At 44.0% G+C, this 16,821-nt stretch overlaps 1 protein-coding gene across 2 annotated transcripts in view; it reads right to left on the bottom strand.

The window, feature by feature from the left end:
* The window catches only part of kirrel3b (kirre like nephrin family adhesion molecule 3b), a 158,169-nt gene extending 141,594 nt beyond the window's left edge, over positions 1-16,575 (bottom strand). For both annotated transcript variants that reach the window (XM_069668467.1, XM_069668468.1), the window contains exon 1: positions 16,073-16,575. In XM_069668467.1, coding sequence (XP_069524568.1) covers positions 16,073-16,115 — 43 coding nt within the window. In that variant the 5' untranslated portion in view covers positions 16,116-16,575. The remainder of the gene's footprint in view (positions 1-16,072) is intronic.
* Between the last annotated feature and the right edge of the window lie 246 nt (positions 16,576-16,821).

The following is a 16,821-nucleotide window of genomic DNA, read 5'->3' as shown; positions in this document are numbered from 1 at the left end:
CTCTTTTTGCATCGCAAGTTTCAAAAAACAGCATCAAATATTTAATCAGCACTTCCCGTTCTGTGGTGCTTTGTTGGTGACTCTGACTGATCTCAACAAATAAAAAGCTTCAGTCAACACAGTGAAGAAAGCGGCAGAAAAAAGGATGTTGGAAAGGAAAAACAAGTGTACTTTGAAGGTAGGGTTACAACACTCTTGGGACAGCCTGCAGATTTCTCATTGTCATCAACATAGACATGCCCTTGATCAAAGGCGCACACTGCCCCCACTGTTTGCACTGTTCCCCCCCTTATCGGGGGAGAGATACTTCCTGCAGTGCCCCTCAATACTGAGAAATCTATTTGTTCCAATTCCCTTTGAAAGAAACACAGCTGAATCAAGTTCTTGTCTGACAAATTAAAATCTGTGCAAAGACCAAAGTGCTGTTTAGTACACATTGATTTTGGGCCCCGAACACAGACAAAAGCAACGTTTTCTCACAAAGGTAGTTTTCTTGTTTCTTGTTTGACGGAATACTTTGAACCTATTAACTGTGCTATTTTGTTCAGGAACAGTAATTACCTGTGAAGCTGAGCACAGGTTTGAATTTGCATTATAATGTGGAGAGTGCACGTTCTCACTCGGTACTACATTTTTAGAGCTTTATGCGAGATAGCAGAGACATTAGCTCGTAGGCATCGCAGCGCTGTGCTGAACTCAGTATCTCGCTAAATGACTCTTAATTCAGGGAGCCCTTTTCTCTCCACGAATAGTGAGCAATTAGCATTTGCTGCTAGAGGTGCTATAGATTGTGCTTTGGCATAGCAGTGGGACTGTAGAGCCTGTGGAGGAGAGGACGAGTGATGTTAATTTCAGTACGGGGGTGGCCAGTCGTGGGAGGACAAAGTTGAGATGGCAGCCTTTTTTACATTCCCAGCTAGTGAGCGATAACAACCATGTACCTGGCTTTACTGATGGCATTACGGGGAAGCAATTCTCTAGCTCTCGTCTCATTTGCACTTGCACTGCCAAAAGTTTTCTATGTGGGTAGCCTTCAGTCTTGTTAATGATGCTGCCCTTCTGCTATATACCAACAAGTCTGCAGTGGTCCTCAGTGTGGCAGAGAGAGAAGGATATACAGACACAGAGAGCAAGTAGGGCACTTCAGAGCAGCCAGGGTCCCCTGAACAAAGAACAAGAGCTCATCTTTTAGTCTGCTGGATGATGGGGCCTCGTGGAATGGTAGTCTGCCATTCTTTCTGGAGGGTTCAAAGGTTCTTCGCATTTCTGGCACATAAAGCAGCAGTGACAGTCAGGCCAGGCCTGCGAGTGGGCAGATGTTTTGTAGGTGTTCATTTTTCAGTAATAAGTATAGATCCATACGTTCTCAAGTTGAAACTTTCAGCCCTTTTTCCGTATGTTTTCCGTCTCTTTGTCAAACCTAACAGCAGCAGGAAAGTAACTTAGACAGGAAGATAAAGTCAGTGTTCTTTATAATGTGATTTTTCTCTACCCTTTAAGACACAGTACACTGCCATCAGTCATCTATTTGCTTCACTGTCACACAGGCATATGTTAGAGTTGTCCTGTCATGTCGCATTTTGTGAACTTTAAGATACCCCTGACCTGCTTTATGTCGCCCGAGGGTGAGGAAGCTGGGGGGGTGGGATGAAGGAATGCACGCTGGTGTACAGTGTCGCAGCATGAGTCCCAAGGGTCAGGTATAAGTAAGTGCACATGTGACATGCAGTCATGTTAATACTTACATGTTGCTATTTATTTCTTTATTTCTTTGCTGTCATAGCATGCTCCCCTAGCATGCTCTGGTTCAGTTTCCCAACTCTCACTCCAGCCGTGTGACTTAATCAGTCTGACAGACTCTGGGTGCCTGGGGAAAGTCTCTCTCTCTCCGCAGTCCCCTTTCTCCTCAAGTTTACGCTCTCTGTGACAAACTCATTCTGGCACCTTTCGAAAATGCAGTGCTCTCTGTTGGACGGCCCTCTGTGGTCTCTTCTCACACGCACACAAGAGCACATACTAAGACTAAGTGCACAAACTCCGGAGAGTACATGCCACAAACAAAGGCATGCATACGCACGCAGGTACATGCAGGGACACACACAAACCTGGGAATATGCCGCGACATAAATATACACAAAATGTGGCTTAAAAGCAGGAGGCGCAGCATCCCCCAGGCTCAGTTATTATGCCTCACACCCCTCTCCCCTAGTTACCCTCCTCGTTCCACTTTAAGTGCTTACTCAAACAGCTTCCATGCATAAAGAGGAAGCAGTTCTACTTATTGGTTTATTGTTGTTGAGTGACATTCTCAATTAGTTTTCATCGGAGTCTCGTGGTGTCTGACCTCTCGAGTTCTTTTTCAGAGCTCATTATAAAAGCAATGGGATGCTACGTCTGTGGCGCGGGCTAACCTTGGCTCAGGTCCAATGCATTCTGGCTAACAAAGTGGGATGGAGGAAACTTCAGCCCGTGGTTAAGGACCTCCCCGCAGGGTTCAGATGCTACGCTGCTTAATTCAGCAACACAACAGCACCCCCGTGGCATCTTCAACCAATGCACTTAAACTCGGAAACAAAATATTTTTATTATCTGGAAAAGCAAAATGGCACTCACTATCTCAGTCTCTCTTCTTCTGGGACCTGATTAAACTCAGACAGAAAGCCTTTTCTAAAAGGCCAGATATCATTGCTAACAAAGCCAAGGATAGCTGTTTTAAAAGGAAAACTCATTTAAATGTTATTAATACAATGTAATGAATTCCAACTCATGTCTCTCTAAATGAATTATAAAAAAAGGGAGGCTTTAGTGAGCCTGTGAAGAAAAGTTAAACAGGATAGAGTCAAACCTCTGTGATTGACCTTCACTCTCCATGGAGCCACATTATTAAACTCACCTAGGACTGCTTCAATTAGCCGAATTCTATCAAAGGGGTATGACTCAGCTGCAATTCAGACTCTGATCCCCCTCTTCTCTCGGAGGCTGTGTGTTCACTTTGCCAAGCTGGGAGCTTTCAGTCTTTCAAATTAAGTTTAACAACACTTACTGTGCACCTGGCAGTTCTGTTCAGATGAGGTTGTTTGAAAGTTTTTGGCCTTTTTTGACATTTTGGCTGGTTGTACTTTTGCTTTTGCCCTCGGCTTATTTTTTCCCCAAGACCGGTCACAAAGTTGGGGCGGTCCATTTGGAACCTCTGGGACCTTCTTTTTTATAATTTTTTTTGAGTCTCTAGATGGACAACTTTCATGCTGATAGCACCCGACTAACGTTTCCGTTGACATACCATTTTCCCCTCTCCTTCCATCTCTTGTCTTTCTCTTCCACATGCCTAAGCATTTTAATGACAGAGGCTTCCAGGCTTTCTCTGGCCTGGCTGAATTGATGGAACAAGGGTCCTAGAGCAGAACAATCTGCAGACTTTTTTTTTTTTTTTTGGAAGGCAAAACAAGGAGAGAGGGAAACAGAAAGCAATTGAGGGGGGGACATTTTTAAAGAGTCAGATAAGGGACAAGGGTGTTAGCTCTACTCAGGGATTCTCTCATTATTCTCCATTTTCAACAGAAGCAATGATGAGAACGAAACATTTCCTATCTCTCAAAGTGGCAATTTGCCCATTTAATGCCTGTGTTATGCGGGCCTGACATCCTTTCATCCAGCCTCTTTGCACTAATTTAATTCTTTTTTCCCTTTATTTCTTGCCTGATAATTCTCTATTTATTTCCATTAAGCTTTGTTTGTTCACAGCAATCTGTTGCTGTAATTTATTAGAGCTGTCAGCTTAAATGATGTGGCATGCCGACACGGCCCAGCAAAATAGTGGCTCCCCCTTCCTCCTCTCCTTTTATGGAGAGCTGCCCTAGTTTTTGAGAGGGAGGAAGAGGGAGACATTACAATTAAGGTGGCGACACGGACCCCCTGGTGGCCATGCTCAGGGACCAGATGTCCTGTCAGAGAGATGCTGGCCCTCACCTCTAGGGAGCTCTGGGTTGAAATCTGGTTCATGTCTCAGTGGGGACACGCTGCTGCTCCTGTTCCATCATTAATTCAAGGATAACTGATTCAGGAAGTGAGCCTTTTTCTTTTTTTCCACCCATTGTGGTCTCCTTAACAACAAAACTTGATCATTCAGTCATTTTTTCCATCTCCTTTCTTTTCAATTCACATCCTATTTTGCTCGCTCAATACAAATAGTCAGGATCTTTGTTGCTGAGATCAACATGATGCATGTAATGCAGTAGCCAAGCGACAATATCGGATTCTTAAAAGCATGGAAACACTTTGTATATTGACACAAAAGAAGGATATAATGGCTTCTTGTGAAGAAGGAAGATGAATCAAATTAGAGACAGATTTCAAAAGCATCTCTGGGATTCGTCCTGCATTACCTGTCGAGGCCATTCATGCGTCACCATATTTGTTTTGTCTCCTCATTCACCAAGGAAGGGACACGAGGACTTTTCAGGCAGCAAGTAGTCGGCTAGGCCTGATAAACTGACTTTTTTTTTCCCAGTCTCAGGATGTTTGACAGATGCCCGAGAATCACTGCTGTGTGAAGCACATGTCATTCCCCTCACAGGAGGCCTAAGAGGAAACGCGATCACAAAGAGACCCCACAATCTTCACTTTTTCATTTCCAAGCCCTGGATACTTTTCTCTCTCATTTTGTCCTGCTCTCCTTTTGTAGAAGGCGGCTGCTGGTTTTTGAGATGAAAGACACTTGTTTGGCAGCCTTCAAAGAGTCACAGAACTCTGAAAGTCACTTGTGTTGCAGAGCTGTTCATTCTCCATTTTATATCCAATATGAAGGTGATGATCAAAAGGATCAGAGCTGAGGGAGAAGCTAAAAGATGTCTGCTTTGGAGTAAACAACAATGCTAATCCCCAGACCCGCACGAGGCTCTCATTTAATGATTGTCCTTCAGCTAATGCCCGACACCACATAACTATTTCTGATCTTAAAAATGTCTGTTGAATATAACATGTTTCAAAAAACGTTACCTACATGGTGATTTTTTATTTGATACGTTAGCTCAAATGCATCATTTTCTGTATTTCCAATCCATCCGATGCACTTTATTTAGACATCTAAAAAAGGCAGAGGAGAAATAAGCATTAAGCAGTAACAGAGAGCCTGCAGATGAGGACTGACAGTAGACTCCAAGCCATTAACTGTCCACTCAATGTGAAGCGCACCCATCTGGAGGAGACTCTTAGGGCTGCAGGAGATACAGAATCATTTCATGAGATAGCTTCTCCATGTTTAAAATGACGCTGTGCTTGAGTTTGTACAGCTGGGACAGATTAAATGGCTTTTTTAGATGAAAGTCTGGTTAATAATTCACACTCATAACCTGGGGGAAAGTTTAGGAGCCATGAACTGGAGGGGATGGGGGGGGTGGATTGGTGACACCCAAGAACATCCCACTGGGTGCTGCCACGTTCGTCTTTAGATGCCCTTCTGAATTTTTAATGTCCTGCTGTGATGATGTCACACAGTGTTGGGACAGAGACGCTGACATTCCCGAGTAGATCCCAGTGAGACATTAGCTTAAAGTCACACAAGTGTTACTTATTGGGGTGATTCAGAGGTACAGCGGGTGATTGGTGATTGGTGGTTCGATCCACGGCTTTTCTAGTCCAAATGTCCGAGTGTCTGAACCCAAAGTTGCTCGCAAATGCAAGCCATCGGTGTGTGAATGCGTGTGTGATTGTGATTTGATTAGATCCTGATTGGCAGGTTGGCACTTTGCATCGCAGCCGCTGCCATCAGTGTATGGTAAAGCGCTTTGAGTGAGTTGGACTAGACTAGACAGCACTATATAGGAGCAGTCCATTGACCATGTTACCATTTTTAAAAATACTTATATAAATATATTTGAAAGTCTAGTACTGTGCTATAAAATCCTCTTGGTGTCCTTTGAAAAAAAACATTGATAAGTACTCTGAACCAAAGCTGTTTAGAGTCAATAGGCAAACAATGTGAAGTAATAAAATTAGCATACAACGAAAGCGGGGGAATAATCACATTTGTGCTTGTTTGCACATACGCACAAATACTCGACTCAGACTGCTAATACACTGGCATTAAGGATTAGGGCTGCAAGAAGCAGATATGTTTTAATTTGTGACAAGAATGCTTTTCCTTTTGAGATTTCTTTCTTGCTTTTTCTTTTATTGTTGCTCTTTCTTCTCCTTTCACTTCCCTTCCCGAGCACTAGATATATTTGTTTACCTTGGAAGGCATTGTGTTGTCATTACCATCATCCGTCTAATATAAGATAACACTGCCTTCCAGGAGGGAGAAAATCCTCTAGTCATCCTTAAAAAAATGAGAACAGGACTTCAGCTAAATGCCACTTTGCTTTCCCCCAATGACTTCATGAAATTCTTCAGATACACTTTCTATTTTTATTCTCTCTCTTTTATTCTGTCCGCACCAGTATTGGCCATAGCAATCCGAATACCCCTTTGAAATGTAATGTTACATATAAAGACAGTGCATTGTTAAACATAGCTTCCATATATCACAAACCCAACCACTACACAGAACAGCGCTTTTAGAAAGGCTACACATTTCTGCAATAACACTGCTACCATTTTCCCAAAATGCCTCATGGGTATCAGTGATGAAATGGGACACAAATTACAGTGAACCTCAGCACCAAACCTCTCTCAAATAGATACACCTGTGATGATGACACTGCAGGGTAACCAGGGTGCCGGCAATTGACAGTCCATTTTATAGTAACTATCCACTGGTCCTGCTTCCTGCTTTTAAAAGAAGATGAGTTGACCATGGTGGACCTGCCTATCTGCCATACCCATTTTACCTTATATTAGTTCTTTACAGGGCGCTGGCCACTCATCCGTCATTACATGGGCCTTTCTCTAGAAACATTATCACTTTAGATAAGGCTTCAATAACTACGCATGGCTTTTAGGGTTCTCTCTCTTGCCACTCTAATCCAATCTCTGATGTGGAGTCTGTTCATCATCGTGCACCGCAGGCATTTGCGGTGTCCCTGTGCTCTTCGTGGCACAGAAAGTAATGGATGGCCTTGCCCTTGGTTCACCCCAAGGCCTTCTGGTTCCTCCTCAACTGTTTGTCTTCAGGTTGTCTCAAATGGGTCTGCCCTGTGGTATTTTGATTTGATTAAATCGGGTTTAAAAGGTTAGAGACGGAAGGAGGCAAGGGGCTTTGCCCTGCCCAGTATTGTGAGCCAGTCCTCTGCCATTTAGCATTGGGCGGTGGCCAAAGCAAAGCAGAAAACTGAAATGACTTCTGTGCTCCTTTGTGATTTGCACTAATGTCCCCCAGGGATTGAGCAATGACCACTGCGAATTCCCCCAGGACGCCAGCCAGATTGAAAACCCCTGCCAACACATTTGAAAGGATAGCAAATCATTTAAACTCCCCAATGTGCATTAGCATTTTTTTTTCAGTGCCCGGGCCAGCCTCCACAATATTAAATTGCACTTGATAAAATAAAATAAAAATCAGAGAGTGCGACAAGAGCTCTTCAGCCACCAAATCAGCCAAGTGAATATTGGAGTGGCCTCTAAAAAAATAATTATACTTTAATTCCCTTTGTTTACTCTAGCAGGTTTGTGATATCTACTTGAAGAGTCCTGCTGACAAAGAATGCACTTCAGATACAAGAGGCACTAAGACAGTGAAAGGTGCATGGCAGAGACACAGAGTCAAATAAATCTCAGGTTTGCCTTAAGCTGATGCTGCTTGTGACACCACATTATTATTGCATAAAAATAGGCCATGTGTTAAAGTGGGCAGAGTGAATCCCAGCAGTACCATATTAAAGAAACATCAGGAACAACAGCTTACAATCAATATGACCTTTATGATGATATATTAATGTTTGATGGTCGATACAAAATCAAATTTAAAGCATGTATTAGGGCGTACAAATACTGTAGGACACCAAGTGTCCACACACTCAGATTGCATTTTTTATTTGTTATTCTGCTCTGGCAGATTGCTCTTTTGTAATGCAGCAGAGGGTATGCAATGTATGTGTGTTCGTCTTTCACTGCATGTCTTTCTGTATGACGGCAGTGGCGGATAAAGCTTTGCCTCGTAAACAACTATAATGACACCCAGCAACAGGCCTCGCACTGAATACGCCTCAGGACCAATAGAGGGATTTTCTATCAACATTCAAACCAAGTATCTCATGTCAGAGATTTTCTAAGACTGGTGTCAAATGCTCCTGCGTTTCCAGCAACAAATACTCAAATAGGAACCAAGTTGGCACGGCGCCAGCATTAGTGGTGCTGAAAGAGTTTATTGTGGGGGAGGGGTGGTATGCGGGGCAGTTGCTGGCTCCTGTGCTATCATTGCAATCCCCGACTCGTGAATGGCCCTTTCTTCCCAATTGCTTAATTGTCTTAGTGGGACAGGCAGGTGGCTCAAAGCCTCATTTGGCATCTGGTGTAAAAAAAAAAAAAAGAATCACATCTACATAGTGCATGGGAGTGTTGGGGGAGGGTTGCATTTTTCATTCTCAATGCTACACATCCCCCCTTTGGCAGATTTCAAAAAGTTTTGGCTTGGATCAAGAGCAAGTTTGTGCTGCTATTGTGACTGATGTGCCTTGCTGAATAAAACATCTTTTGGTATCAGTGCCAGATCAAATAGCCTTTCAAAAAGCCATGCCTCTCACCATTGGTGTCTGGTACCACAGAGAGAACTGTTTTCCTATTGGTTTATTAAATAGAAGCCACCGAGGCTTTCCATTTAGCACCACTGAGCACAATTGAGGTGTATCTACTAAAATGGAAGTACGCAAGGGGGAGGTAATGCCAGAGGCACATGACTACTTGTGACTGTCCAACACCATGGTGTTTTACAACTGTCCCCATGAGTGGACCTTTTATTATTTTGTAGTCCAGACACATTCAACAGCCTCGAGGTTTGCTTACGAAACAGAAGTACTGCACATGCTATTGCCATTGTTGAAACATGCACAGCAGCTGTAATGGCAGCCAAGGACACATCCACGTTCATCCACAGGTGAGACGCTTCTCCCTCCCCAGATTCTGCTTGTACAAGTTAAAAGGCTGATTTGCATTTATATTGCCATTCAAGGCTTGCAGCTGTAATTGTCGTGGCACAGTAGCAAATGCACAGACACCACACAAACTCACCTACACGCACACAAACACACTCAGACAGAATACAGGTAAAGTGTGCACTATGAAAATATTTTCCATGACTCCATTGTTATGAATCCTTGGCATGAAAATGTTGGGAGAGTGAGCGGCAGAGAAAAGGTTGGGGAGAAAACAGGAGAGAGGGGAAAAAAAGGGGTGAGTTCATCCAGGTTTATTATTAAGCTGTCCCAGAAACTTCCCACCAAACACGAGGAAGTCCTTATCAGATCAGCAACCCAATTTCTCAAGTGCCTCCTGTGCTGAAGCACCACATGCATCTTCTAGGCTCTTTACAACACAGCCTTTAAGAATCATGTCAATGCATTGGCCGTCTGGTTTACTCACAAGTGTTTAAAGCAAAAGGGGGACACATATCATGACTAAGGCTGCAGAACTGGGCTGTGGCGATACTTGCATGTGATTTACTCGAGCTCGCAGCTGTATATCTGCACCGATAGCAACATCCGAAAGAAAAATGGGACAGAAAGTTTCCAGCCAGGACGGTCAATTGAGCGTTCTTCACATACAAATTAGTCTGCCAAGCGTGAAACATGTTTTTTTTTTTAGGTGCAAAAGCTCTCTGCATTACATGCACATTAATGAACATGCATCAGCCTCTTGTAACAAAATACATTAGTGGCCATATTTCAAAATATGGTAGGGTGTTAGTGCACTCAGCTCCTGCAGCATGCACATAATTAAATTTAACCTTAACCTTCACATTTAAAGCTGCATTTGCCCAGGTGTCAAAGCTAAGTATGAAGCATATTCAGTAATTCTGTGTGACTAACACACTAAATAATTAAAGCATATTGTATTATTAGCAACACCTCATTTTGAGTGCACTTAATCTTCATATTAAAGCTGCACATTCAATGCCATTGGACCACCAGTTTTGTGAGTAAGCCATGTATGTTAACACATGTGTATAACCCTAACCAGAACCAAGCACAGGATGGAGAACAAGTGAGCAACTGCCTAGCATGACCTGCTTTACTCAACCATACATATTAATATAAGGGTCAATTTATTATAGCCAATACAACTCTTAGCTTTAATGTACATTTTTGCCCATCGAAACATAGCTTCCCTGCATTAACGCCACCAACACACATATCATTTTAAAGAGGAGTATCACAGCCACAGATAATGTATCTGGGGTTTTTTTTGCACATTTTACATTTTCACCTCCAAAACCTTGCGTTGTTGTTTTGTTCACCTGCTTCCATGACAGATGTTGAGTCAAGCACAGTGGCGTCCCCCATGTTCGGTAAACAACATTCACTGTATTTTTAAAAACAGATATCTAGCAATAGCAGATCCCTGTTACATGAATCTTCTCTGTTTTCTGAACAATGGATGTTGTTTTTTTAACTCACTGCTTCAACACAGTTTAACTCCCAAGAAAGGTAAGATAGCATTTGAAATAAAATGAAATTCAGTCCTCCTTGGTTTTTTTAGTTAACGTAACGTGTACGGCTGAGTATGAGATGGAATGAACCTTTAAGTGCATGAACCAAAGTCTTATTAATGCCTCAGGTTTTCGAAGCAGGGTTTTGACATGAAAGGAACAAACTTTGTATTGCTACATAGTCTGAACCCACCTGTGTTCTACAAGCAATCACAAATCCCAGTAGCAAGTTAAAAAAATTCCATCTATCAAAACCTCGGTAGAGACAGGATTAGCAGACAAAAGACACAGCCGAGCTGGAAACACCAACATTTTTCTTTTAGCCCTGCTGTGCCGATGCTTTGTCCTCTCCAAGGAAAAATAACACTGTATGATCCACCACTACTCTACTTACAGCACCCCCCGCAACTGCACACACAGCCCAGTGGAGCGGCCTTTAGTTGCTTTATCGGGGAAAACACAGCCTCTTGTTTCCTGTGCATTAAACTGCAATTTAGAAGCCATTAATCCATCGCATAATCCTTCACCAAATAAAATCCTGACTAGGGTCAGGGAGGGCTTTCACACACTTCTAGATTTAGCAGTATATCCTTAAATGTGGCTCTTTTAAAAACACATCCAAAATAAACTGTCTCTCTCGCTCTCGTAAAAGCATAAAGTCTCCCAAGCGCGGAGATGCAATAAAGAGCTGAATGAAGAAGTGCAGATGCTAACCCTGCCTTCACAGGTGACCCGGTGATCACTACAGCATCTGGTTGAATTACTTAACACTGCCGCCCAACAGACATGTAATCCGGGATAATGCCCTTTTGCTGAGTGCTCCAATCTGGATAAATTCATCCCCGAGGAATGAGATCCAGCGGCAGAGTCTCGGGGAGAGAGAGGAGATGAGGGGCTTGGGGGTTGATTGGTTGGTACTAAAGAAGACTGTTGGGGCTGAGAAGAGAGTCTTCTAGATGGATAATGAAGCCCCACAGTAAACAGCTTGATTTTGTTGACGGGCTGACTGACTGCATGAGAGGCAGGAGATCATTGCCTGGTTTTCCAAGAACACTCCTGACCAATCATATTCCTTCCCTCGGTGACCTGAATCCTGACAGACTCGAAATGAGGCTTTGATCCAAACTGCTTTCATTAGATATTCTGTACTTACATCCACATTCTTATTTTGATGCTGCCTTCAACTGACATATTTGCAAGATAGTGTGTTTTTACACGAACACACGGAATCACTGTAGCGTGATCTCTGTCTCTATGTTCCTTGCTTGATTGATACATACATTATCTTTTATTTAACAGGCATATACCAAAGACGAATCCTCACCGAAACGGATTTTTCTTGGAGACATCATCTCCCATTCACGCCACAACGACTGCCACACACAGGGACTTACAAATTCCAGCTGTCCAGCGGCTGCCTCTGAGATTATTTATTCATATGTTTACTTATTACCATAAATATCCAACAGGGCACTCGGCTCAGGGGGATTACAGTAGGCTTAATCTATCGTGGCACAGAAATGAGCAGGGGTCACAGCGGCTGAGGTGACTTAAGCTGGCTAGCCTTGATGGGACATGCAGCACAAACAAGAAAACAAACTGCATGCCACAAGGCTCCATCATGAACCGATGACATCATCTGTCACTCACTGTGTTTGCATGGCATGATCCAGCCGGGGTTAGTATTACTCAGGCCAACTGTCGTGTATGGTGACTGGGTAAGTCATACGAACGCGACAAGGACATTTTTGTGGTTCTTCGCAGGCATCTTAATCGTCCCGTATCAGACCCATCCGGATACAGACAAATCTCACAACTCAGTAATTACGCTGCGGTTGTTAGTCATTCTTGTGCTGAGAATGTGACTGCTGGAACTGAAAAGCTTCAGACAACATGCAAGAAAAATGTATATTGGTTTTAGCATGCAGATGAAAAGGGATAAATTAATTAATTACCTCTGAGTTATTATGGTCATAATCTGCGCATTAGACAGCAGTGTGCCTTGCTTACAAATAACCATTCATAATAATGAGGCAGAAAATTGGTATTTCTGTTTGAGTAGTGTTGTGCAATGTAATGGGCTGTATTTCTGCCTTTTTTTTCCCTTTTGGAAAAGCGAGAATGATTTCTCCGTCTATAAAAAATCCACACATCCAGACATGACATTGGAAAGACATGTAATTATACTTTGGTTGAGAAATATGTATCAAAGCTTGCCGCCCATGAAAAGCGGATTTAGAGTCGTCAGACAGCAGTTAATAGACAGCAGTAAATGAAATAGGGGCGGTTGGGGGTACTAAGACATGCTTTCCAGGACTAAGAAACAGCTTAGGCTGGCTGGGTGCTGAAATCAGGAGTTCTGACACCAGATATGTGAGGGGGTGAGAGATAATGAAGGCGATGGGGGGAGGGGAAAGGGCAGGAGATTTTTAAGGAGATTGGGATTGTGCTTCAGTGCAGCAGCACTGCCCCTAGTGGGCAAATCCTGTAAAGGATGGCCCCAAAACAAGATTTTAGTTCCTTGAGAACATGGAACAAAAACCCACTAGCCTCCACAGTTTGCATATTAATTCCACAAGGTGTCATTCACAGAAAGAAAAAGAAACAAGAAGACATGGGGAGACAGGAAAACAGGCAAGGGGGGGCGGGAGAAGGAGAGAGTCCATACGCTTAACACTGACAATGTGTGATTTTTCTCTCGCACATTTTCTTCAGAGCCTGGCACATCCAGTACGAGACTATTCTTAAACTGCCCCTCCTCCACAGGGACATCATGCTCCCACATATTTCACCCTCTGCCCGACAAAGGCTGGGGTTCTCAATCACAATGCATCTCGCAGCAAAAGAATAAAATTGAAAAAAAAATGCGCCGCTGCAAGGTGAGGAGGGAAATCAAGAGCCAAGTGAGGAATGTGAGATGTTGGACATTGTGGATGGATGGGAGGAGGTATCGGGAGGAGCTGGTGCAAGGAACTGGACCAAGTCCTGGACAAGTTTGGCCTGAAGTGAATGTTTTCTGGAGACCGTCCCAGATCCTCCTGACTGTTGCTGTGTCATCTGTCACAGGCAGGAGACGTGACAGTGAAAAAAAAGTACGGTAGATGCGCCAACTGCACAGTCGGGATGGAGAGAATCTCGCAACGGCTTTCATTTCCCTGATTCTCCCCCCTCTCTCTCTCTTTCTCGCTCTGGACCATTTATTCCTCTAAGTTGTGAGAAAATAAATTGCTCAGTGCCTCTGCATATGAACTGACTCTTCTCTCTGCTTCTCTCTTACTTATTCCCTCATTTTCACGCTCTCTTTCTCTCTCGCTTCTCTCTCTCGCAGGATAGCTGCATCTAAGTATATGAGAGCTATGGCCACAACTCCCCTCTGTCCCCCTGTTCATAAAAACTAGATTGTTTTCCGCAGCTTTCTGCTGACACCGGCTTGGCACATAAACAGAGCCGTAATTTGTACAACAACAGTAAGCTACAGGGAAGCACTTTTTCCTCCCCAGAGGCAGGCATAGAGAAGGAAGGTTGTTATCCCCTGTTTACCTGGCAGGGAAAGCACTATTTTATATTATGGTAATAACCAACTGTGCTGAAATGCACAGCAATCCGATCTCATTCCAGTTGTAGCAGTGGCCTTATTTCAGCTGGTGCTATCTGAAATATGGTCTCTGGTTTTTCTACTGAACTTTGGCGAAGCCTGTAAAGATATGTAAGATAAAAACCCGGAACAGAGATGCTGCATGTCAACAAATGCAGATTTTAATGTCTGATAAATAAACACACACTTGCAGGAAACGGAAATACAATCCGGGCGGTGGAGATGCAGGAGAAGTCAGATGGTGGTATAAAACTTAGCAGATGCTTATCCGAGTGTAGGAGAAAAGACTAACGACCGATCATGTATTTCTGTATTGTAACAAACACAGATGGTGAAAAGAGACTTCACAATAAAATCACTGAAACAGAACAAAGCAAAGCCACAACATCAGAATCAGTTACAGCATCCACTGTACCATGTATGATGTCCTGTAACAGCCATGTAACAAAAAGCCATGACCTAGAGAGGAAGAGCTTTCATCGCCTTGACTCATCCCTCTCTCCGGGTCGACTTGCGCAGCTTGGGTCACCGTCCCAGGTCACACGTCATAAGGAAAACAGACAGGAAAGCTGCGGATTTGCACCCGTTAAAAAGCAAACAGAGCTGAGACAGAATTTAGAGCATCAGTCAGTTGAAAATTGGTCCGTCCTGATGTCATTGTCTCCTTGTTTCGAGATGAAAAATGAGTAAGCAGAAAAAGCATAATCACAGCAAATTGTTCTATCTGATGAGTATAGCTTTGTTCCTTCACTTTTTCAGCGTCAGCTATAAATCAACATGTGAAACAGCTGAAATCAGTGCTGTAGAAAATGATCTTGTTTACCAAGTTTCATTTGTCGCCGCTGTGTCAGCAGCGTGTAACCAACTTTGAGGTGTCAATTTCAGCAAAACAAGTCAACAAACTCAGAATACAGAGACTTGATGTTGCATTTTCCATGATGTTTGCATCCATAAGATTACAACTCACTATGGGAAACAGCTACACACACACACACACATACGGACACACGGACATGCCCTCCTCAGAATGTAGTCCAATGTGACAGGGTCAGTCTTTGAAAAGAGGTGTTAGCTGTGTCATTGACCCTGACCCTGCAGGGTGTAAACCAGGGTGATGTGGTGGGACGGGCACGGCGCTCGGAGCTGACAAACATCCTCTGTCTGATTCAGTCGTGTCTGCGTCCGTATCTCACAACACGGAGGTAGAGTTCTGCTGTACTTTCATCACCTCTATTGTTTTCCAAAGACAACCACCTGGTGGCAAGCCGGAGAAACAACCAATCCATCCTCATTCTGTCCACAAACAGACTGTCTAGGAATAAAAATAACAACAGCAGAGACTGTCCAAAGGGCTGGAGTTGCCAAGCTTCACTCGTGAGTCTGCCCTCTGAATCACTTCACCGTTAACTTTTTCTCTCTCTATTCTTCCGACCAGACCCCCTGTAGTTGGACTCAATGGGGAAGGGCTGTCAGTTCACAACAATGTGACTCAGTTGTGAACGCTTGACTGAACTGGACTGGGGTCACAGGGCTTTGTTTGTGCGTGTCTGTGTGTGTGACATGAATTTCAAGCCCGCATAGGAAGTATTTAACTTGTCCGGTCTGAACGCTGTGACAATCTACTGATGGAGAAAAGTGACGGCTACAAATCCTTACAGCTCCTCAACGCCAGGACAGCCATACATACTTTTTCTCTTTTCCTTTCTTTCTTTTCGATTGCAGATGTCACACTGCACACAGGATTGCTATATTATAAGCAGTTTAAAACACAGATGGTAAGACAAGCTCAGACATCACAACGAGATGAATTCAGAGACACAGATCCCAGCCAGCAAGTCACATAGCAATCGCAAGCACATGAGATGTGATAAACAAGCAAGTTAATCTGGAAAACTCACCATGTCCGGAGATCCACAGGAGCAGGAGGACCCAAGGGATCATGACTCGGAAGTGCAGAGGGCAAAACCTACGAAAAAACAGTGGGCGAGTGTGAAATTGGAGTTGGCAGGCACAAACGCATGCACGAGATGAGACAGTGCTCCTCTGTGCTGCTGGGGGGGACGGATGCTACAGTCCCTCAGTGGTGTCTCCTTGTACTAGTGGAAGGCTGGTAGTCAGTCCTTCTCTTCTTCTTCTGCTGCTTCTTCTTCCTCCTCTTCTCTGTGTCTCTCTCCTCTCGGTGTCACTCTTCAGAGTTGCCGGTGGTCAGCTCTGCCTCGCATGCTCTCTTGTTGATGTGCGCTTGTAGACTTTCTGTGTCTTCGCTGCTGACTCTGAGCCTACACACGCTCACTCTTTCTCTCTCTCGCTCGCACGGTTTCCCGTTGCCCATCCATCCTCAGCCTCCTCAGCCCTCACTTACCCCCCCCTCCTTCTCTTTCTCTCTCATGCTCGCTCTCTCTCTCCCTTGCTCTACCACTCACGTATAGCAGACACAGTCAGGGGAAAGAGCTCAACAACGAGACTCCTCCTTCCCTCCCTCCCTTCCTCTCTCTCTCTCTTTCTCTTCCTCTCTCTCTGCCTCTCTGCCTCTCTGCCTCTCAGCCTGACTGTCTGGGTGGTTGTGCCTGAGTGTGAGGCTGGGAGACTCGGGTCCTCACTCTGGGAATGAGGGCTGCCATGGGAGAAACATAGAGGGTGCACTTCC

This window comes from Semicossyphus pulcher, unplaced genomic scaffold (genome assembly GCF_022749685.1).
Source record: "Semicossyphus pulcher isolate SPU_LCO1_2020_fin unplaced genomic scaffold, fSemPul1.0.p SCAF_19, whole genome shotgun sequence".
Lineage (NCBI taxonomy): Eukaryota > Metazoa > Chordata > Actinopteri > Labriformes > Labridae > Semicossyphus > Semicossyphus pulcher.
The sequence above is the reverse complement of the archived record's forward strand: the minus strand, read 5'-3'. Positions and strand labels throughout refer to the sequence as shown.